Source organism: Pelmatolapia mariae, linkage group LG5 (genome assembly GCF_036321145.2).
Source record: "Pelmatolapia mariae isolate MD_Pm_ZW linkage group LG5, Pm_UMD_F_2, whole genome shotgun sequence".
Taxonomy (NCBI): domain Eukaryota; kingdom Metazoa; phylum Chordata; class Actinopteri; order Cichliformes; family Cichlidae; genus Pelmatolapia; species Pelmatolapia mariae.
Window position 1 is genome coordinate 23,834,062 of NC_086231.1, and position 12,158 is coordinate 23,846,219.

Genomic DNA, 12,158 nt, shown 5'->3' on the forward strand with positions numbered 1-12,158 from the left:
GCAGCAGTGGGAGGGTCAGGGGATGGGTGAAGGCGGTAATCTGAGAGGGGTATCCCACGGTGATAGGCCAGCACATGGTCTTTACACACTACTATGAGACTGGTGCACAAGGAGAGCGATACCAGCAAAAAAGACTTCACTATCAATCACAGGCCTAAATAGAGGAATACAGCAGCGCATACTGAAGGGGTCACCACATTACACTTTAACCACCTACAATGCTTGTTTAATGACAATATGACAGTCATTGCTTCCCCTAAAAATATCGAAGTCATGTTCTCGCCTACACTTTAAACTTTAACTCATTCTGCTGCTTCCAACTTTCTTCATGAGGGGATACTTCTCCTTTAATAAACAAAAATAGGGCAAAGTCACTAGCTTTAACTTATGTGCATGTTTTTTGGGGGTTTGTTCTTTTTCTATTTTTCTTTAAATTAGACCCAGGTCCAGATATTTTTCTTCTGGCTAATAATTTGCAGTCGCATCACTGCAGCTTCAAAACATGCCTGACTGTACTATGATGCGGGATTCTTGAAACCACCCTGTTTAAACCACTTACAAAGGGGAAAAAGAAGCACTAAAATATGAATAACATCTAGTCTGACAAGAGTTAGAAATGAACTACAATCAGTTTTGGAAAAATAATGGTTCATAAATTGTTTTTCAACAAATCCCACAGCCATACATCAAAACACGCTGCATTTCCCCCAAGCCCCGTCATGCAAAGCATCTAACTCCAGCCTGAACGAACACACGTCTACCACAGAATCAATAAAAAACTGACTGTGGCTACACAGTCAAATGATTGCAGGGCATTTGTGTTAAATGGCATCTGGTTGCATAAGTCAACAATACAAGTGGCAAATCAGTGTATGCGATTATCTTCTGTATCAACTGTACTCCACAGCCTACAGCCAGCCACACTTAAACACGTGAAGAGCACATATAAGCAAGCTCTTCTTACAGGTACACACAGAGTATTGCCCCCTGGCCATGCTCAGTGACAGTCAGCTACAGCTCCTGCATTCAGATAAATATCAGACCTTAGGTATGGTATATGTGCTTCTGCCTCTTGCCTCTGACAGCTCTAGGACAACGTGTACTCAAGGTAAACAATATTTTAGGGTGGATCAGCCACTCCAGGCCTGGCACCAGCACTGACACGTCTTACTAACACAAATATATAGATGCATTCTGCAAGGTAAGCAATCAGAGGTGTTAATACAACCACACCCCCAGAAGTGCATCTGATATAAGGCTGGAGAGTGATTAAACAATACACATCCTAGAAGGTGTGTTTGAACCACGCTGGACCACATTCAAAAACTTGACTGGTCAAAGGTTTACATTTGTTTGCCTGGGATACACGGGTTCCTGAACTCTTCCACTTTGCAGTAACACCACTTACAGCTGGAGGGAGGAAATTTCATGAAGTGACTTGTTGCAATAGTGGCATCCTATTACAGAACAACGCTCCAACGTTGAACGAACTCTTTGCAACAGCCCATTCTTTCACAATTGTGTGTAAAGTCAGACAGCATATCTGGGCGCTTTTATACACCTGTGTCAATGGGACTGAAAACACCTGAATTCAAAGATTAAGAGTCCAGTATTTTTTGCCCATACAGTGTTTTGCTATAGAAACATCAGAATATATTAACATGACTTTTAGACACACATGTTAACCAAACCCGGAGGGCACCAGATCTACATTCCCAGATTGGTCGGATGACTGTGGGAGAGATCGACCCCTGCTGTGACATGCAGAAAAAGCAAATAGGCCTTTAGCCTTTGTGGTTGTTTTCTACTCACATGCAGCCATGTTTTCTTGCCGGCAAAGCAGAGCCCTCTGTAATGAGTTACCGCGCATTGATGCAATAAAAGTTTAAGGCAGAGTTTAATCGACACATCTATTTCCTGCTCCTAAAAAACCAGCTAACCTCAATGTAACCTCTAGATAAAGTCAAAATGCGAGCCATTCAGTCAAAACACTGTTTAAGTAAAGCGAGTGTTTGCCTGTAGAGGTGGTGTATATGGTATGAGTGTGGGGTAAGGGGCCTAAATGTGAGGGCTGGCTTTTTGTGTTCTAAGGATCAGAGAGCAGGGGATGCTCCCTCTTCAGAGCAGCAACCTAACCCCTAAACATTTTTTTTATCATGATGCCAGCAAAAAAGCATGTATTGACTGTGGGAAAGAAAACGACAGTATTCCCACACAACAGTAGATTTAAACCAAAGCTAGGAATCAGCACTTTAAACAAGCCTACAAGAGGGGACTAATCTCCATCGGAGGAGCTCTGACGCTGGGAAAAACTAAAATAGAACAGGTTCACATAGCAGGGGGGAAGAACTCTGTGTTCTCACACTCGGTTATACCGACGAAAAGAGAGAGGAAGAGGCTGTGTGTGTATGTTTGTGTGGGCATCAGCGTGTCCGTGTGTGCGTGTGGAGTTTCAGAGAGAAGAGGTGATGAATGGCTTCATTAAAACAGCATTAGGAGAGGTGTGAACCCGAATGGCGAGTGCCAAAGTGCCGCGATTGCTCTGTTGCAACACACAGACACTTGTCACAATACTGAAATTCTCTCCTTGGTACCTGCAAAACTCATCCACTCCCTATTACTACTACTACCGATTTACAGTGTTTGATGTTAATGCAGGTTTAAAACACAACTTCAGGCTTTAATAATTTCCCCGCTTAAAAAAAACTGATGGGAAGAGGGAGCCAGAGGGAGATGAGGAAACAGCAGTAACACCATGCAGAAAGAGAGCAATGAAAAGAGGGAATAAAGGCAGCAGAAGAGAGAAAACACAAAGCACAAGGATGCAAAGCAAGAGAAAAAAAAACCCCTGAAAGGACTGAGGTCTGAAGGTTCAAAATGGAACCAGGGTGTGTGTATGTGTATGTGTATAGGAGTAACCTGATTAACCAGACCCTACAGGCTAGGCAAATCTACATTATTCTTTCACATTTTCCCTCAGCTCCTCACAAACCTAGAAAAATGGGGGCAATTCAGTAACCCTAGCAACCAACTCTGCCTACGTGCTGAGAAAAGCTGCTGATGGAGGGGGAAGGAGAGGCAAGAGATACGGAGATGGGGAGTGAAAAGGCTAATAAGTGTGCATACTAGACACACACGCTTATTGAGGTAAGCAGATGGATCTTACAGTCTAGTGGGGTTTCTTCACTTTTTTTCCCCCCACATTTTTTTCTTCACAGTCCTTTGCTATTCAGCCCTCCTCCTGCAGATCCCTCCTCCTCTTCTTTCACCTAATTCTCCTTCTTTCCAGCCCTGCTCCTTTTTTCCCTCCACGGTTAGAACCCTTGCTTTTTTCTTCTCCTGCTCTCTGGTCAGTATGAGAGCTGTTCAAACACAACCTGTTTCCTCTAGCATCCCTTGGGAGTGTTATCCAACCTTCTACTGTTGTGTTTTCTCTCCTTTCTTTCTGCCTCCCTCCTATTTATTTACAGCTGGATGTCTCCCCCCCGCCCCCCCCATCGATTGTTTTATAGAGGATATGAGCAGGCTTTGTCTTTTGCGTGCTCAGCTTTATATAGATCCCTCTGTTCTTAAAGATGTTCTCACACACACACACACACATCCTCTCTCTCTTTCTCTCGCTCTCTCAGCTGGTTGTGAGTCAGTGTCCGGTAGTGAGGCTCATGCACGCACAGTCCGTGTGCTGTAATCATAAAGTGATGATTATAGGTTTAAGCTGCCATAGGAGGTGTGTTGAAAATGTGTGTGCATCACATTTCATCACTGCTGACAAACATCATGAGAAAGAGCAAGGAGAGCAAAATAATTTTAAGGGGGGGGGGGGGGGGGGGGGCGCTAAACATTTGCCTTTGGGACTGGTAGTTTTCCCAGTGGTCTTGTGAAAGTTGTGAAAACTGGAAGTACAATTGAAGTACAATTTGGAAAAAAAGGTGTGTGTGTTGGGGGGGCTGTTATTGACTGCTCTGCTGGTGCCATGTGTGGCAGATAAAGAAAGTAAACCTGCAAAGAGGCACCCAAACAGAGGTCAATACCTCAAAGGTGCTTGGGTAACCTGCACATTCACACTGGCTGATGTGATTCTACAAACATCTGTAATCAAGAACTTGGTTTGACTCGATTTTGTTCTTTTATGCAAAAATGAACAATTACTTGGACTAACTTGGGCTCTGGGGAACATGTCTGGCCTTTTTCCTCTAGATTTTGATTATTTAGAGACAAAAAACCCTGCAAAAAGGCCAGGGTATACCCTGCCTTTTGCCCTATGACAGGTGGCAAAGGTTTCAACCTCTACATGACCTTGAATTGGTTGAGTGAAAGAAAATGGATAGATGGGTGGATGGAGAGCAAATAATCAAAAAAAAAAAAAAAACCCTTTAGCAAACTGATAAATACTGAAAAGAGCCTTTTGCTTCAGAGCGTGTACACAAGCAAACATTCTGACCCACAGTAATCATTGTTTGAATGTCAAGATGTTGCATCCTGGTTGAAAAATAATTACAAAATGAAATGTTGTTCTGACTCCTGTTTAGTGAATCTCCTTCATCAAAGTCTTTCCTGGGCATTCTAGTTAGGAAAAGCTTGCTTATCTGAAGCTTGTTTTTTATTTTGCTTTTATAAAATTAAACAAAAAAGACAAATGATAAGAGATATAACTTTTCTTGCTTTGCAAAGTGGAATTGTACCTGTAGCTTTATCATTGCTAACATACCTCAGGGGTTAGATTGTTTACAGAGGAATGATTATGCGATGTTGCACCGTTTCAGGTCTGTACAAATAAGCTCATCACGAAATAGTTGTGTTTAAATATGTCTTTTTGTGACTGTGTTTTGTTTTGTTTTTTAAGGAAATGTTAGGAAGTTATTCCAGCTTAGGCACCACTACCAGCAGCACATCTGTAGAAAAGAGGAAGCAGATATTTGCGGAAATCTTTTATTGCAACTGATATATGCCAGCAGTTTTATTCTAAGGTAACCATCTACTCCATATCTCTGGTTAAAAAAAGACAGATTTATGTCATTACTGGTTTGTAATGAAGTATGATTCGACACCGATTGCATATCTAGTAATTTCAGTATCAGCCAAAATCAAACGCTTCCATCTGGTTATTTTATCTACAGAAAGTTGATCTGTTGAGTTTCTTGGAAATATATGATACAGCAATAAAAAAACAAAGCAGATCAATAATAAAAAAAAAGATTTGAAACGTATTGCCTGCACATGCACAAACATAGGCAAGTAGTAACTTCTCCAACACAACACTGTTCAGCTTCATCAGCTTACAAAAACCAACTGTCTGGGTGGAATGCTACAGTTGAAATTATGCAAAAAAAAAATCTACAGCAGGTAACAACAAAGTCTGCAAGGCTTCATCTGTGTGTGTGTGTGTGTGTGTGTGTGTGTGTGTGTGTGTGTGTGTTCTGCATGAACAAATAGCTTCCACATGTTTCAAAATGTCACAAACGAGGCAACATATTGACCAGACAAACAAATTAAGTTCACGTGCACCCAAACACACACATGCAAACACACGTGCACACACACACAAGCAGCTCTTCAAAAAAAAAAAAAAAAGCAGAGGCACCTGAAAAGAGGGAGGGAAGATTTCAGCCAATCACAGCATGCCTCAGCACTGTTGGCCTTGTATAGGGGTATCAGCCAAACTGTCGGGAGTAGCCAACCAGGGCAAACACAACATCTGTTGCCCAATCCTTGCATCTGGAACATCTGGCACTAGTGAACAGCAGTCATCTAGATGACTAGATGACCTCCGTCCTTACCCACTTGGCCCCTCTAACAGCTCTTTTATTTCTTGTGTTTATCATTCACTTTAAAGCACCGTACATGTCATCATCTCTCTGTCACAGACATTAATGAGCTGTCACATCTTAGATCTGCTACTGCACCAGGTAAGAAACAGACATTCCTCTTTTATCTCTCAGCAATCGACTGCGTCGTCGGTGAGACATCTGGGTCCACATCGCAATAACACACTCACTTACTAGTGATCTGTGTTTACATTTGTGTGTGTCTGCACTGAAGGAGGCCAGATCAGCACTTACAGAGTTAGTCAATTTAATGCTGTGTGTTTTCTCTCAGGTGCCGCAGGAGCCTCACAGTAAATTGTCATACTGAATAGTGAAGAATGGGGAAGCAGACAAGCAAACGGGAACAGAAAATCAATGCGATTTTTCAGCCACGTTATGTCTGCCGCTGACATGGCATAAGACGACTGCTACTGCGCACTGTCCCACACACACACAGAACTGAAAGGACAGTGGGACACCTGGTTGGGAACACATTGTTCTATTGTGACTTTGCAAAGAGAACTGAGGATTTTTATATATATATATATATATATATATATATAAACTTGTTTTTAAAAATCTTTCTCTCCGTTCTTTTATATCATGAAAGGCAAATACATTAACTGCAGGGAAAACGACCCTCACGCATGAATCGCGGTCACAGCATGTGTGTGTGCATGAAAGACATTTGTTTCCTTTGCCCAAACACAAAGCCATGGGTCCAAACAGGAAGCTTCACACACTCCTGTATGATCCCTGTGTGTCCCAGCCTCCGAAACCCAAGTTGCACACAAACATCCTTCCTGAGTGATTATTTTAAGCTCTGTCAGCATTTTTAGTCAGCTTACAATACAACATTCAAATCCAAGGCCTCCCTCCTCTGCCCCATTATACCAACACACACTGATAGATAAACACACACACAAACACTGACACAGGATACGCCAAATAATGGCAGAGACTTGTGTGATTGACTCACGGTTGATAATTGCACCACTAAGTCAATGCAGTCAAGCTCTAGTTAGCCAGACGCTGTTAAAAAGATCACACACATGAAGCTTTTCCTCGTCCTCACAACCACACATCCACAAACAGGGCCTGTGCTGCAAACAAGTTCAACACAACCAGGATATCTTTTCATCATCTGACTTAACTAAACTTAACCACAGTCACGCCAAGTGGTCAAATGACACTGGTTATAAGGTCAATAAGTAAACCCAAGTTTTCAGAATCTAGGAATGAGGAGCCAAAAGAAGAGCAAACTATAATCCTAAACAAATATGAGGAAAACAGCACCAAAAACCACAGACTGAGTTAATAGATTATTGCTATCACTTCCCTGTCATTAAGCAACAGGTTATAATTTTGTTTACTGTTAAACTGATATGACACCTAGACATGTTCTTGTAACACATAATAACCATTTCAGACTCAGTTTATCAACTGAAACAACAAATTTGAGGAAAAAAACATTATTTAAAACCATAAGTAGGCTTTAACTATCTGTTATAAAGTCCAGTAGCCTAAAGAACTTGGAACTCTCCATTTTCCACTTGCCATGCCACAAAATAAATGTGACATATAGAACAATTAAATGTTTGAAATGCTGGCTTCCCAGCAAGTTCATACCATTTAAGAATCTAGACCTGATGTTCCTGCAGTACAGCCAAAAGGTGGAGACATTCGCTAAAAGGCCTACAGTGTCTTACTATGGTTTGCAAGACCTTCAGCTAAACTTGACTGGTCAGTAAGCAGTAGTTAAGAGCTTAACCCTGATTCCTGGTTCATAGTACAAACCATTTGATATGAAAGCCATTGCAAAAGTGGGTCAGTGTTTCAAGTGTCGTTTCACTTTTCCTTCTGCCCCTTAACGTTGATAAAGACAAAACAGAGATCTCCACACTGTCCCTGCACCTTCTCTTCAAATAAACATCACTCAACAACAATGGAGTCGCAAAGAGAAATACAGGCCAAGCACAGAACCTCACATAAAACAAAGACAGAGAGCCACAGTCATGCAGACAAAACCTCTTGCTGTGACACCACCTTTCCTATTGTGTGCTAGTGAAAGCAGCCATTTATCCTAAATCATATGTTTCTCTGGCAGCCGTAAACACGCAGTTTATATGTACACGTAGACAGACACACATCACACTTGCAGAGATTGACTGTGCTTATTAGCCTGCTAGGAAAAGTAAGTAAGTAAAGTAAGGATACTGTTTCTTTAAATGGGTCTCTCAGTATTTACTCTAACACTCAACAACAGTTATTCAGTTCGACGTCAAATTGAATGGCCACTCGTACCCTTTTTGTATTTTTTTTCAGCAGACAACAAAAACACCACGGCCAATCAAAATTGATCAGTGGCAACAAAGGCAGATAGTTATTAACATTCCCAGATGTGTAAAACAACGGCAGCTGCTTAAGGGCTGAGCCAAAATGCATTTGAAACATGAAACATCTGTTAAAAGACTCGGCACACCTTAATTTTCCACTAAAATATTTCTTGCTCCTGATATTAAAGGCTGCCACTGGAATATAGGAAGTTGCTCTGTAGTGTTTGGTCGACACACATTTACAGGCTTTCACCCTAACCCTCGTTTACCTGCCTGCAAACACGTGTGGATTTTCAAAATTACAATAGAAAGATCTACTTAAAGTGCTGGTGAATAGCCACAGCTTTTTTAATTTGGTTCCCAAAAAACTCAATACTCTGAAGTCATAACCTCTCTATCCCTCTGCAAATATGTCGTATTTTCTCTTCCTCTTTCTCCACTCCTGATTCTCTGTCTGTCTGTCTGTCTTTTACTTCTCAGCACATCTGTCTGTGTGTGTGTGTGTGTGTGTGTGCCTCTCTTCAGGCACTTATATACACACACACACCCTCTTCCAAACCAAGTAGGAAAATTCCTTTCATCAGCCAGAATCCAATATTAGAATATCAGGACTCTGTCTGTGTGAAATAAAAAAGACAAAGAGATGACAGCATTCGAGCGCCGGTGTGCATTTAAAACCTTATTCAGGTACCCTGTCAACAGATGAGGTGACCACGTCCACTGACATCGCCGTACCTGTGGTATCGAGTCACAACATCATTTTTTGGTAATCAAAAGAATACAGAGCATTACAAATCATAATGTCAAATACAAGTATTTTCCATCTGTAAAAGTCAAACAGTCACCAGTTACTGCGTGTATTTTAAGCTTTAAAACACTGAGCCATATAAAGGGGACAAATAATCTCAAAATCTCACCGGAGCTTTTGAGGATTTTTCATCTTTTTCTGCCCAATACTGCCTAATGTTGCATGGAATACTAAAACTACATAACACGTGGATACCGTCTCTATTTCCACCAAGTAACAACTGTGCTAGAACACAGTATGATGGCACAGATGATCATTGTATGTATGTGTGACAATACTGCAGAAGTGTGACCAGTCTGTAGACACAATAAACCACAGGCCACAAACACAAATTTATAGTAGCTAATAAGCCAGAATAATCAGCAGAAATCCATTCACCGTGTGCTTGACAAACACTGTCAAGCACACTCATCAGTGAGAGCGTGAGCATTCATGCCTCTCCCTCTCTTGCTGCAGAGCTTCATGAATGTCATCTGGGGAGGATTTAAATTCATTTTCCCCATGATGCTGCAGTGCATGGCTGCGACGTGTAAAGTCTATCCCTTCTGCCTGATAATAGCAGAGTCATGCAGGTACGCATGAGCCCTTCTTGGCTAGCAGGACTGAAATTTGTAGAGCGGATCTAGCGAAGATTTGGGAAACAAGACAGACACGCGTTAGCAAACACAGAGAGAAAAAGAGTGAGAGCTGCCTGATGCTTTCTACAAGAGAGTCTTTAGCAGCAGCGCACAGGGTAATGACAGGCTGTAGTGAAGGCATGCTGTTGGGAATGTCACAGAAGAGACAGTATCTCGATGCATCTCTACACACACACACACCTCAAATAGATATGAGGATGCACAGGTTTACCCTATAATCAGTTCATTATAGATAGGATGGGGAGCAGTGAGGTAAGTGACAGGAGGAATCAATGCAGAGGGTCGATGGACAAACATTAAGTCCACAGTCTGACAAACCCAGCAGACAGTGCCCACAAAACAGCACAGACAGAAAGTCTTTACACGTGCCGCTGGGCATAAACAGCAGTCTAAAAGGACACAGAGACAACGGTGCCAATGCCACTGTGGTGCCAGCCAAAGTTTTCAAATGAAGCAAAGAAGGAAGAAATGGTTAACTGTGAGCCGGGTTACCCTGAATTACTCTGGTGTTTTGTTCAGATGCCAGAAATACCTGTTTTAGTGCATCGCCAAATCAAACCTCTGCCACGATTTGTTGCAGATTTAGTGTCAGAAAAATAAAATAAAGAATATTGAAAGGAAAGGTTTGAGAGGTCTAAAATAAACCTCAGTTCAACTGCTCAAATAAACAACAGCTTATGGATGACTAGCTTCAATGACCTGAGGTTCCATAAACTTGTTAAATCTATGCCAACGCGGACATCAAAGGTGTGTTTTGTCTGCTTTCCGTTGCTCCACACCTCACTGAGACACTCGACGAGCGCTCTTCCTTGTGTTTGCCACTCATATGTGCATTGACACCAGTAATTCCAGTTTAACAACCTTGTGATCTCCGATAACGCTTCAAAAGTATTTTGTTCCTTACTGACTATCAAGCTTTGTCAAAGAATGCCACGGGGAATTTCTTCTGCAGAAGAGGAGTGCTGAGAGGTGCCAGTAAAGAGGCGAGGGCGTGAAGTGGGCTGGCGTCTTCTTTCGAAATGGAAATAAGAATCAAGCAGTCTTGGTGGTGGTGTTGGGGGATAAGCCAAGCAGTGGCCCATCTTATCTAGTCATCTGGCACTGCAGCAACAGTGCAAACATGCTGTAACACCCACTCCCCTTCCCTTCCTGGTACCTCTGAGCCTGTTCCTTCCCTCTCCAGCCTCGAGTACATACCACACAACCCCTCACCCCCCAAGATCTGATAAGCACACACTGTCACTCTGAGTGACATCTGGATCCAGTGTGACTGCCTGATGACAGGAAAAAAAAAATCAACAAACACAACAATCAGCTAGCGACTAGTTAACAACTCAAACGATCCTTCCTAACAGCTACAATCTGCTCTCCCAGCCCTGCTGCCCCTCTCGTGTCCTTGATCACCGGCAGAAGCTGCACCGATGAACTGCGATCGATGAACAAGCCAGGGCACAAATCGATCATTTAATTGCAGTCTGCGTTTAACGCATGAGCGAGCGGTGCCGGTGCACAGCAGCAGCACAGACACGCAGGAGACACAGAAGGGGAAAGAAAACGCCCTGCCTTGTGCAGTGTCGAAACCTCAGCCCTGTGGGTCCTCTACGCAAACATACACACATCACCTTAACGTATGCTTTGATAGGAGGCCGCGGTGAGACCACATCTGGACGACACCTCTGATTTGTGAGCGTTTCCTTTCGCCTTTTGTTGGCCATCGGCGCGTTGCCTTAAAGGAGAGCGATCACACGCTTGGGGGCACGCTGATCATCATGTACCATTTATGATTGCCATTATTTAAACGCACAAAAAGTGATCCGCCACGTCTGCACAATGACAACCTTCTCGAATGGTTGGTGAAATGCAAAGGCAAGTCTGCCCTTTACGCCTGATAGGATAGGGTAGGATAGGAGAGGTGAGGGTAACAGAAAAAAATGGGATGCATTACGCCAAGTCAGATCAAACACAGCACGCAGTAAAGTAAGCACAGATTTAACGCTAAATCTCTCCCGGTTGTGCTGCATAAAAACATCTGAGGGGCTTTGAAAAGTTTTACCTTTAACTTGAGTCTCATATTCGGCCACGATCTCCTTGTCCTTTCGGAATTTCGCTGGAGACGTCATGGCTGAGTTTGGAGATCAACCACTTGTCCTCGCAGTAAAGTCAAATTTCTCTTAATAATTCAACAAATCAGCCGTAGATGGAAGGATTGTCAATCTGGAGCCGGTTTTTTAAAAAAGGAAAAAAGAAACAAAACAGCCAAAATGAGATATTTACAGCTCTTCAGTGTTCCCGTGGATCAGTATTGTCTCCCTGCCTCTGCTCACTCAGGGCGCATTGTGAGTTTGGCGCTGCTGCTGCTGTGTGCTCCTTCCCGACGCCGCGCCTCACCGCCTCCTCAAGAGTAATGGTGCCAACAGCTTCATGAGAAAGGAGAGTCATTCCCTTTACGAAAAAAAACCCCGATTAACTTCTTACTCAGCACTTTGGAAAGTTTTTTCTTTTGTTACTTGCCCCGAGCGAATCTCGATCTCACTGCTGCCCGTGTGCTTGTCTAAACTGAAGTGCTGCCCTC

The 12,158-nt window shown here is 42.7% G+C and overlaps 1 protein-coding gene across 3 annotated transcripts in view; it reads right to left on the reverse strand.

Moving 5' to 3' along the window:
* srgap2 (SLIT-ROBO Rho GTPase activating protein 2) overlaps positions 1 to 12,158 on the reverse strand; it is a 55,061-nt gene extending 42,903 nt beyond the window's left edge. For 2 of the 3 annotated variants that reach the window (XM_063474365.1, XM_063474364.1), the window contains exon 1: positions 11,640 to 12,158. In XM_063474365.1, coding sequence (XP_063330435.1) covers positions 11,640 to 11,706 — 67 coding nt within the window. In that variant the 5' untranslated portion in view covers positions 11,707 to 12,158. Of the gene's footprint in view, positions 1 to 11,208; positions 11,274 to 11,639 lie in introns of those variants that run through there. The other variant, XM_063474366.1, reaches the window with a different exon arrangement.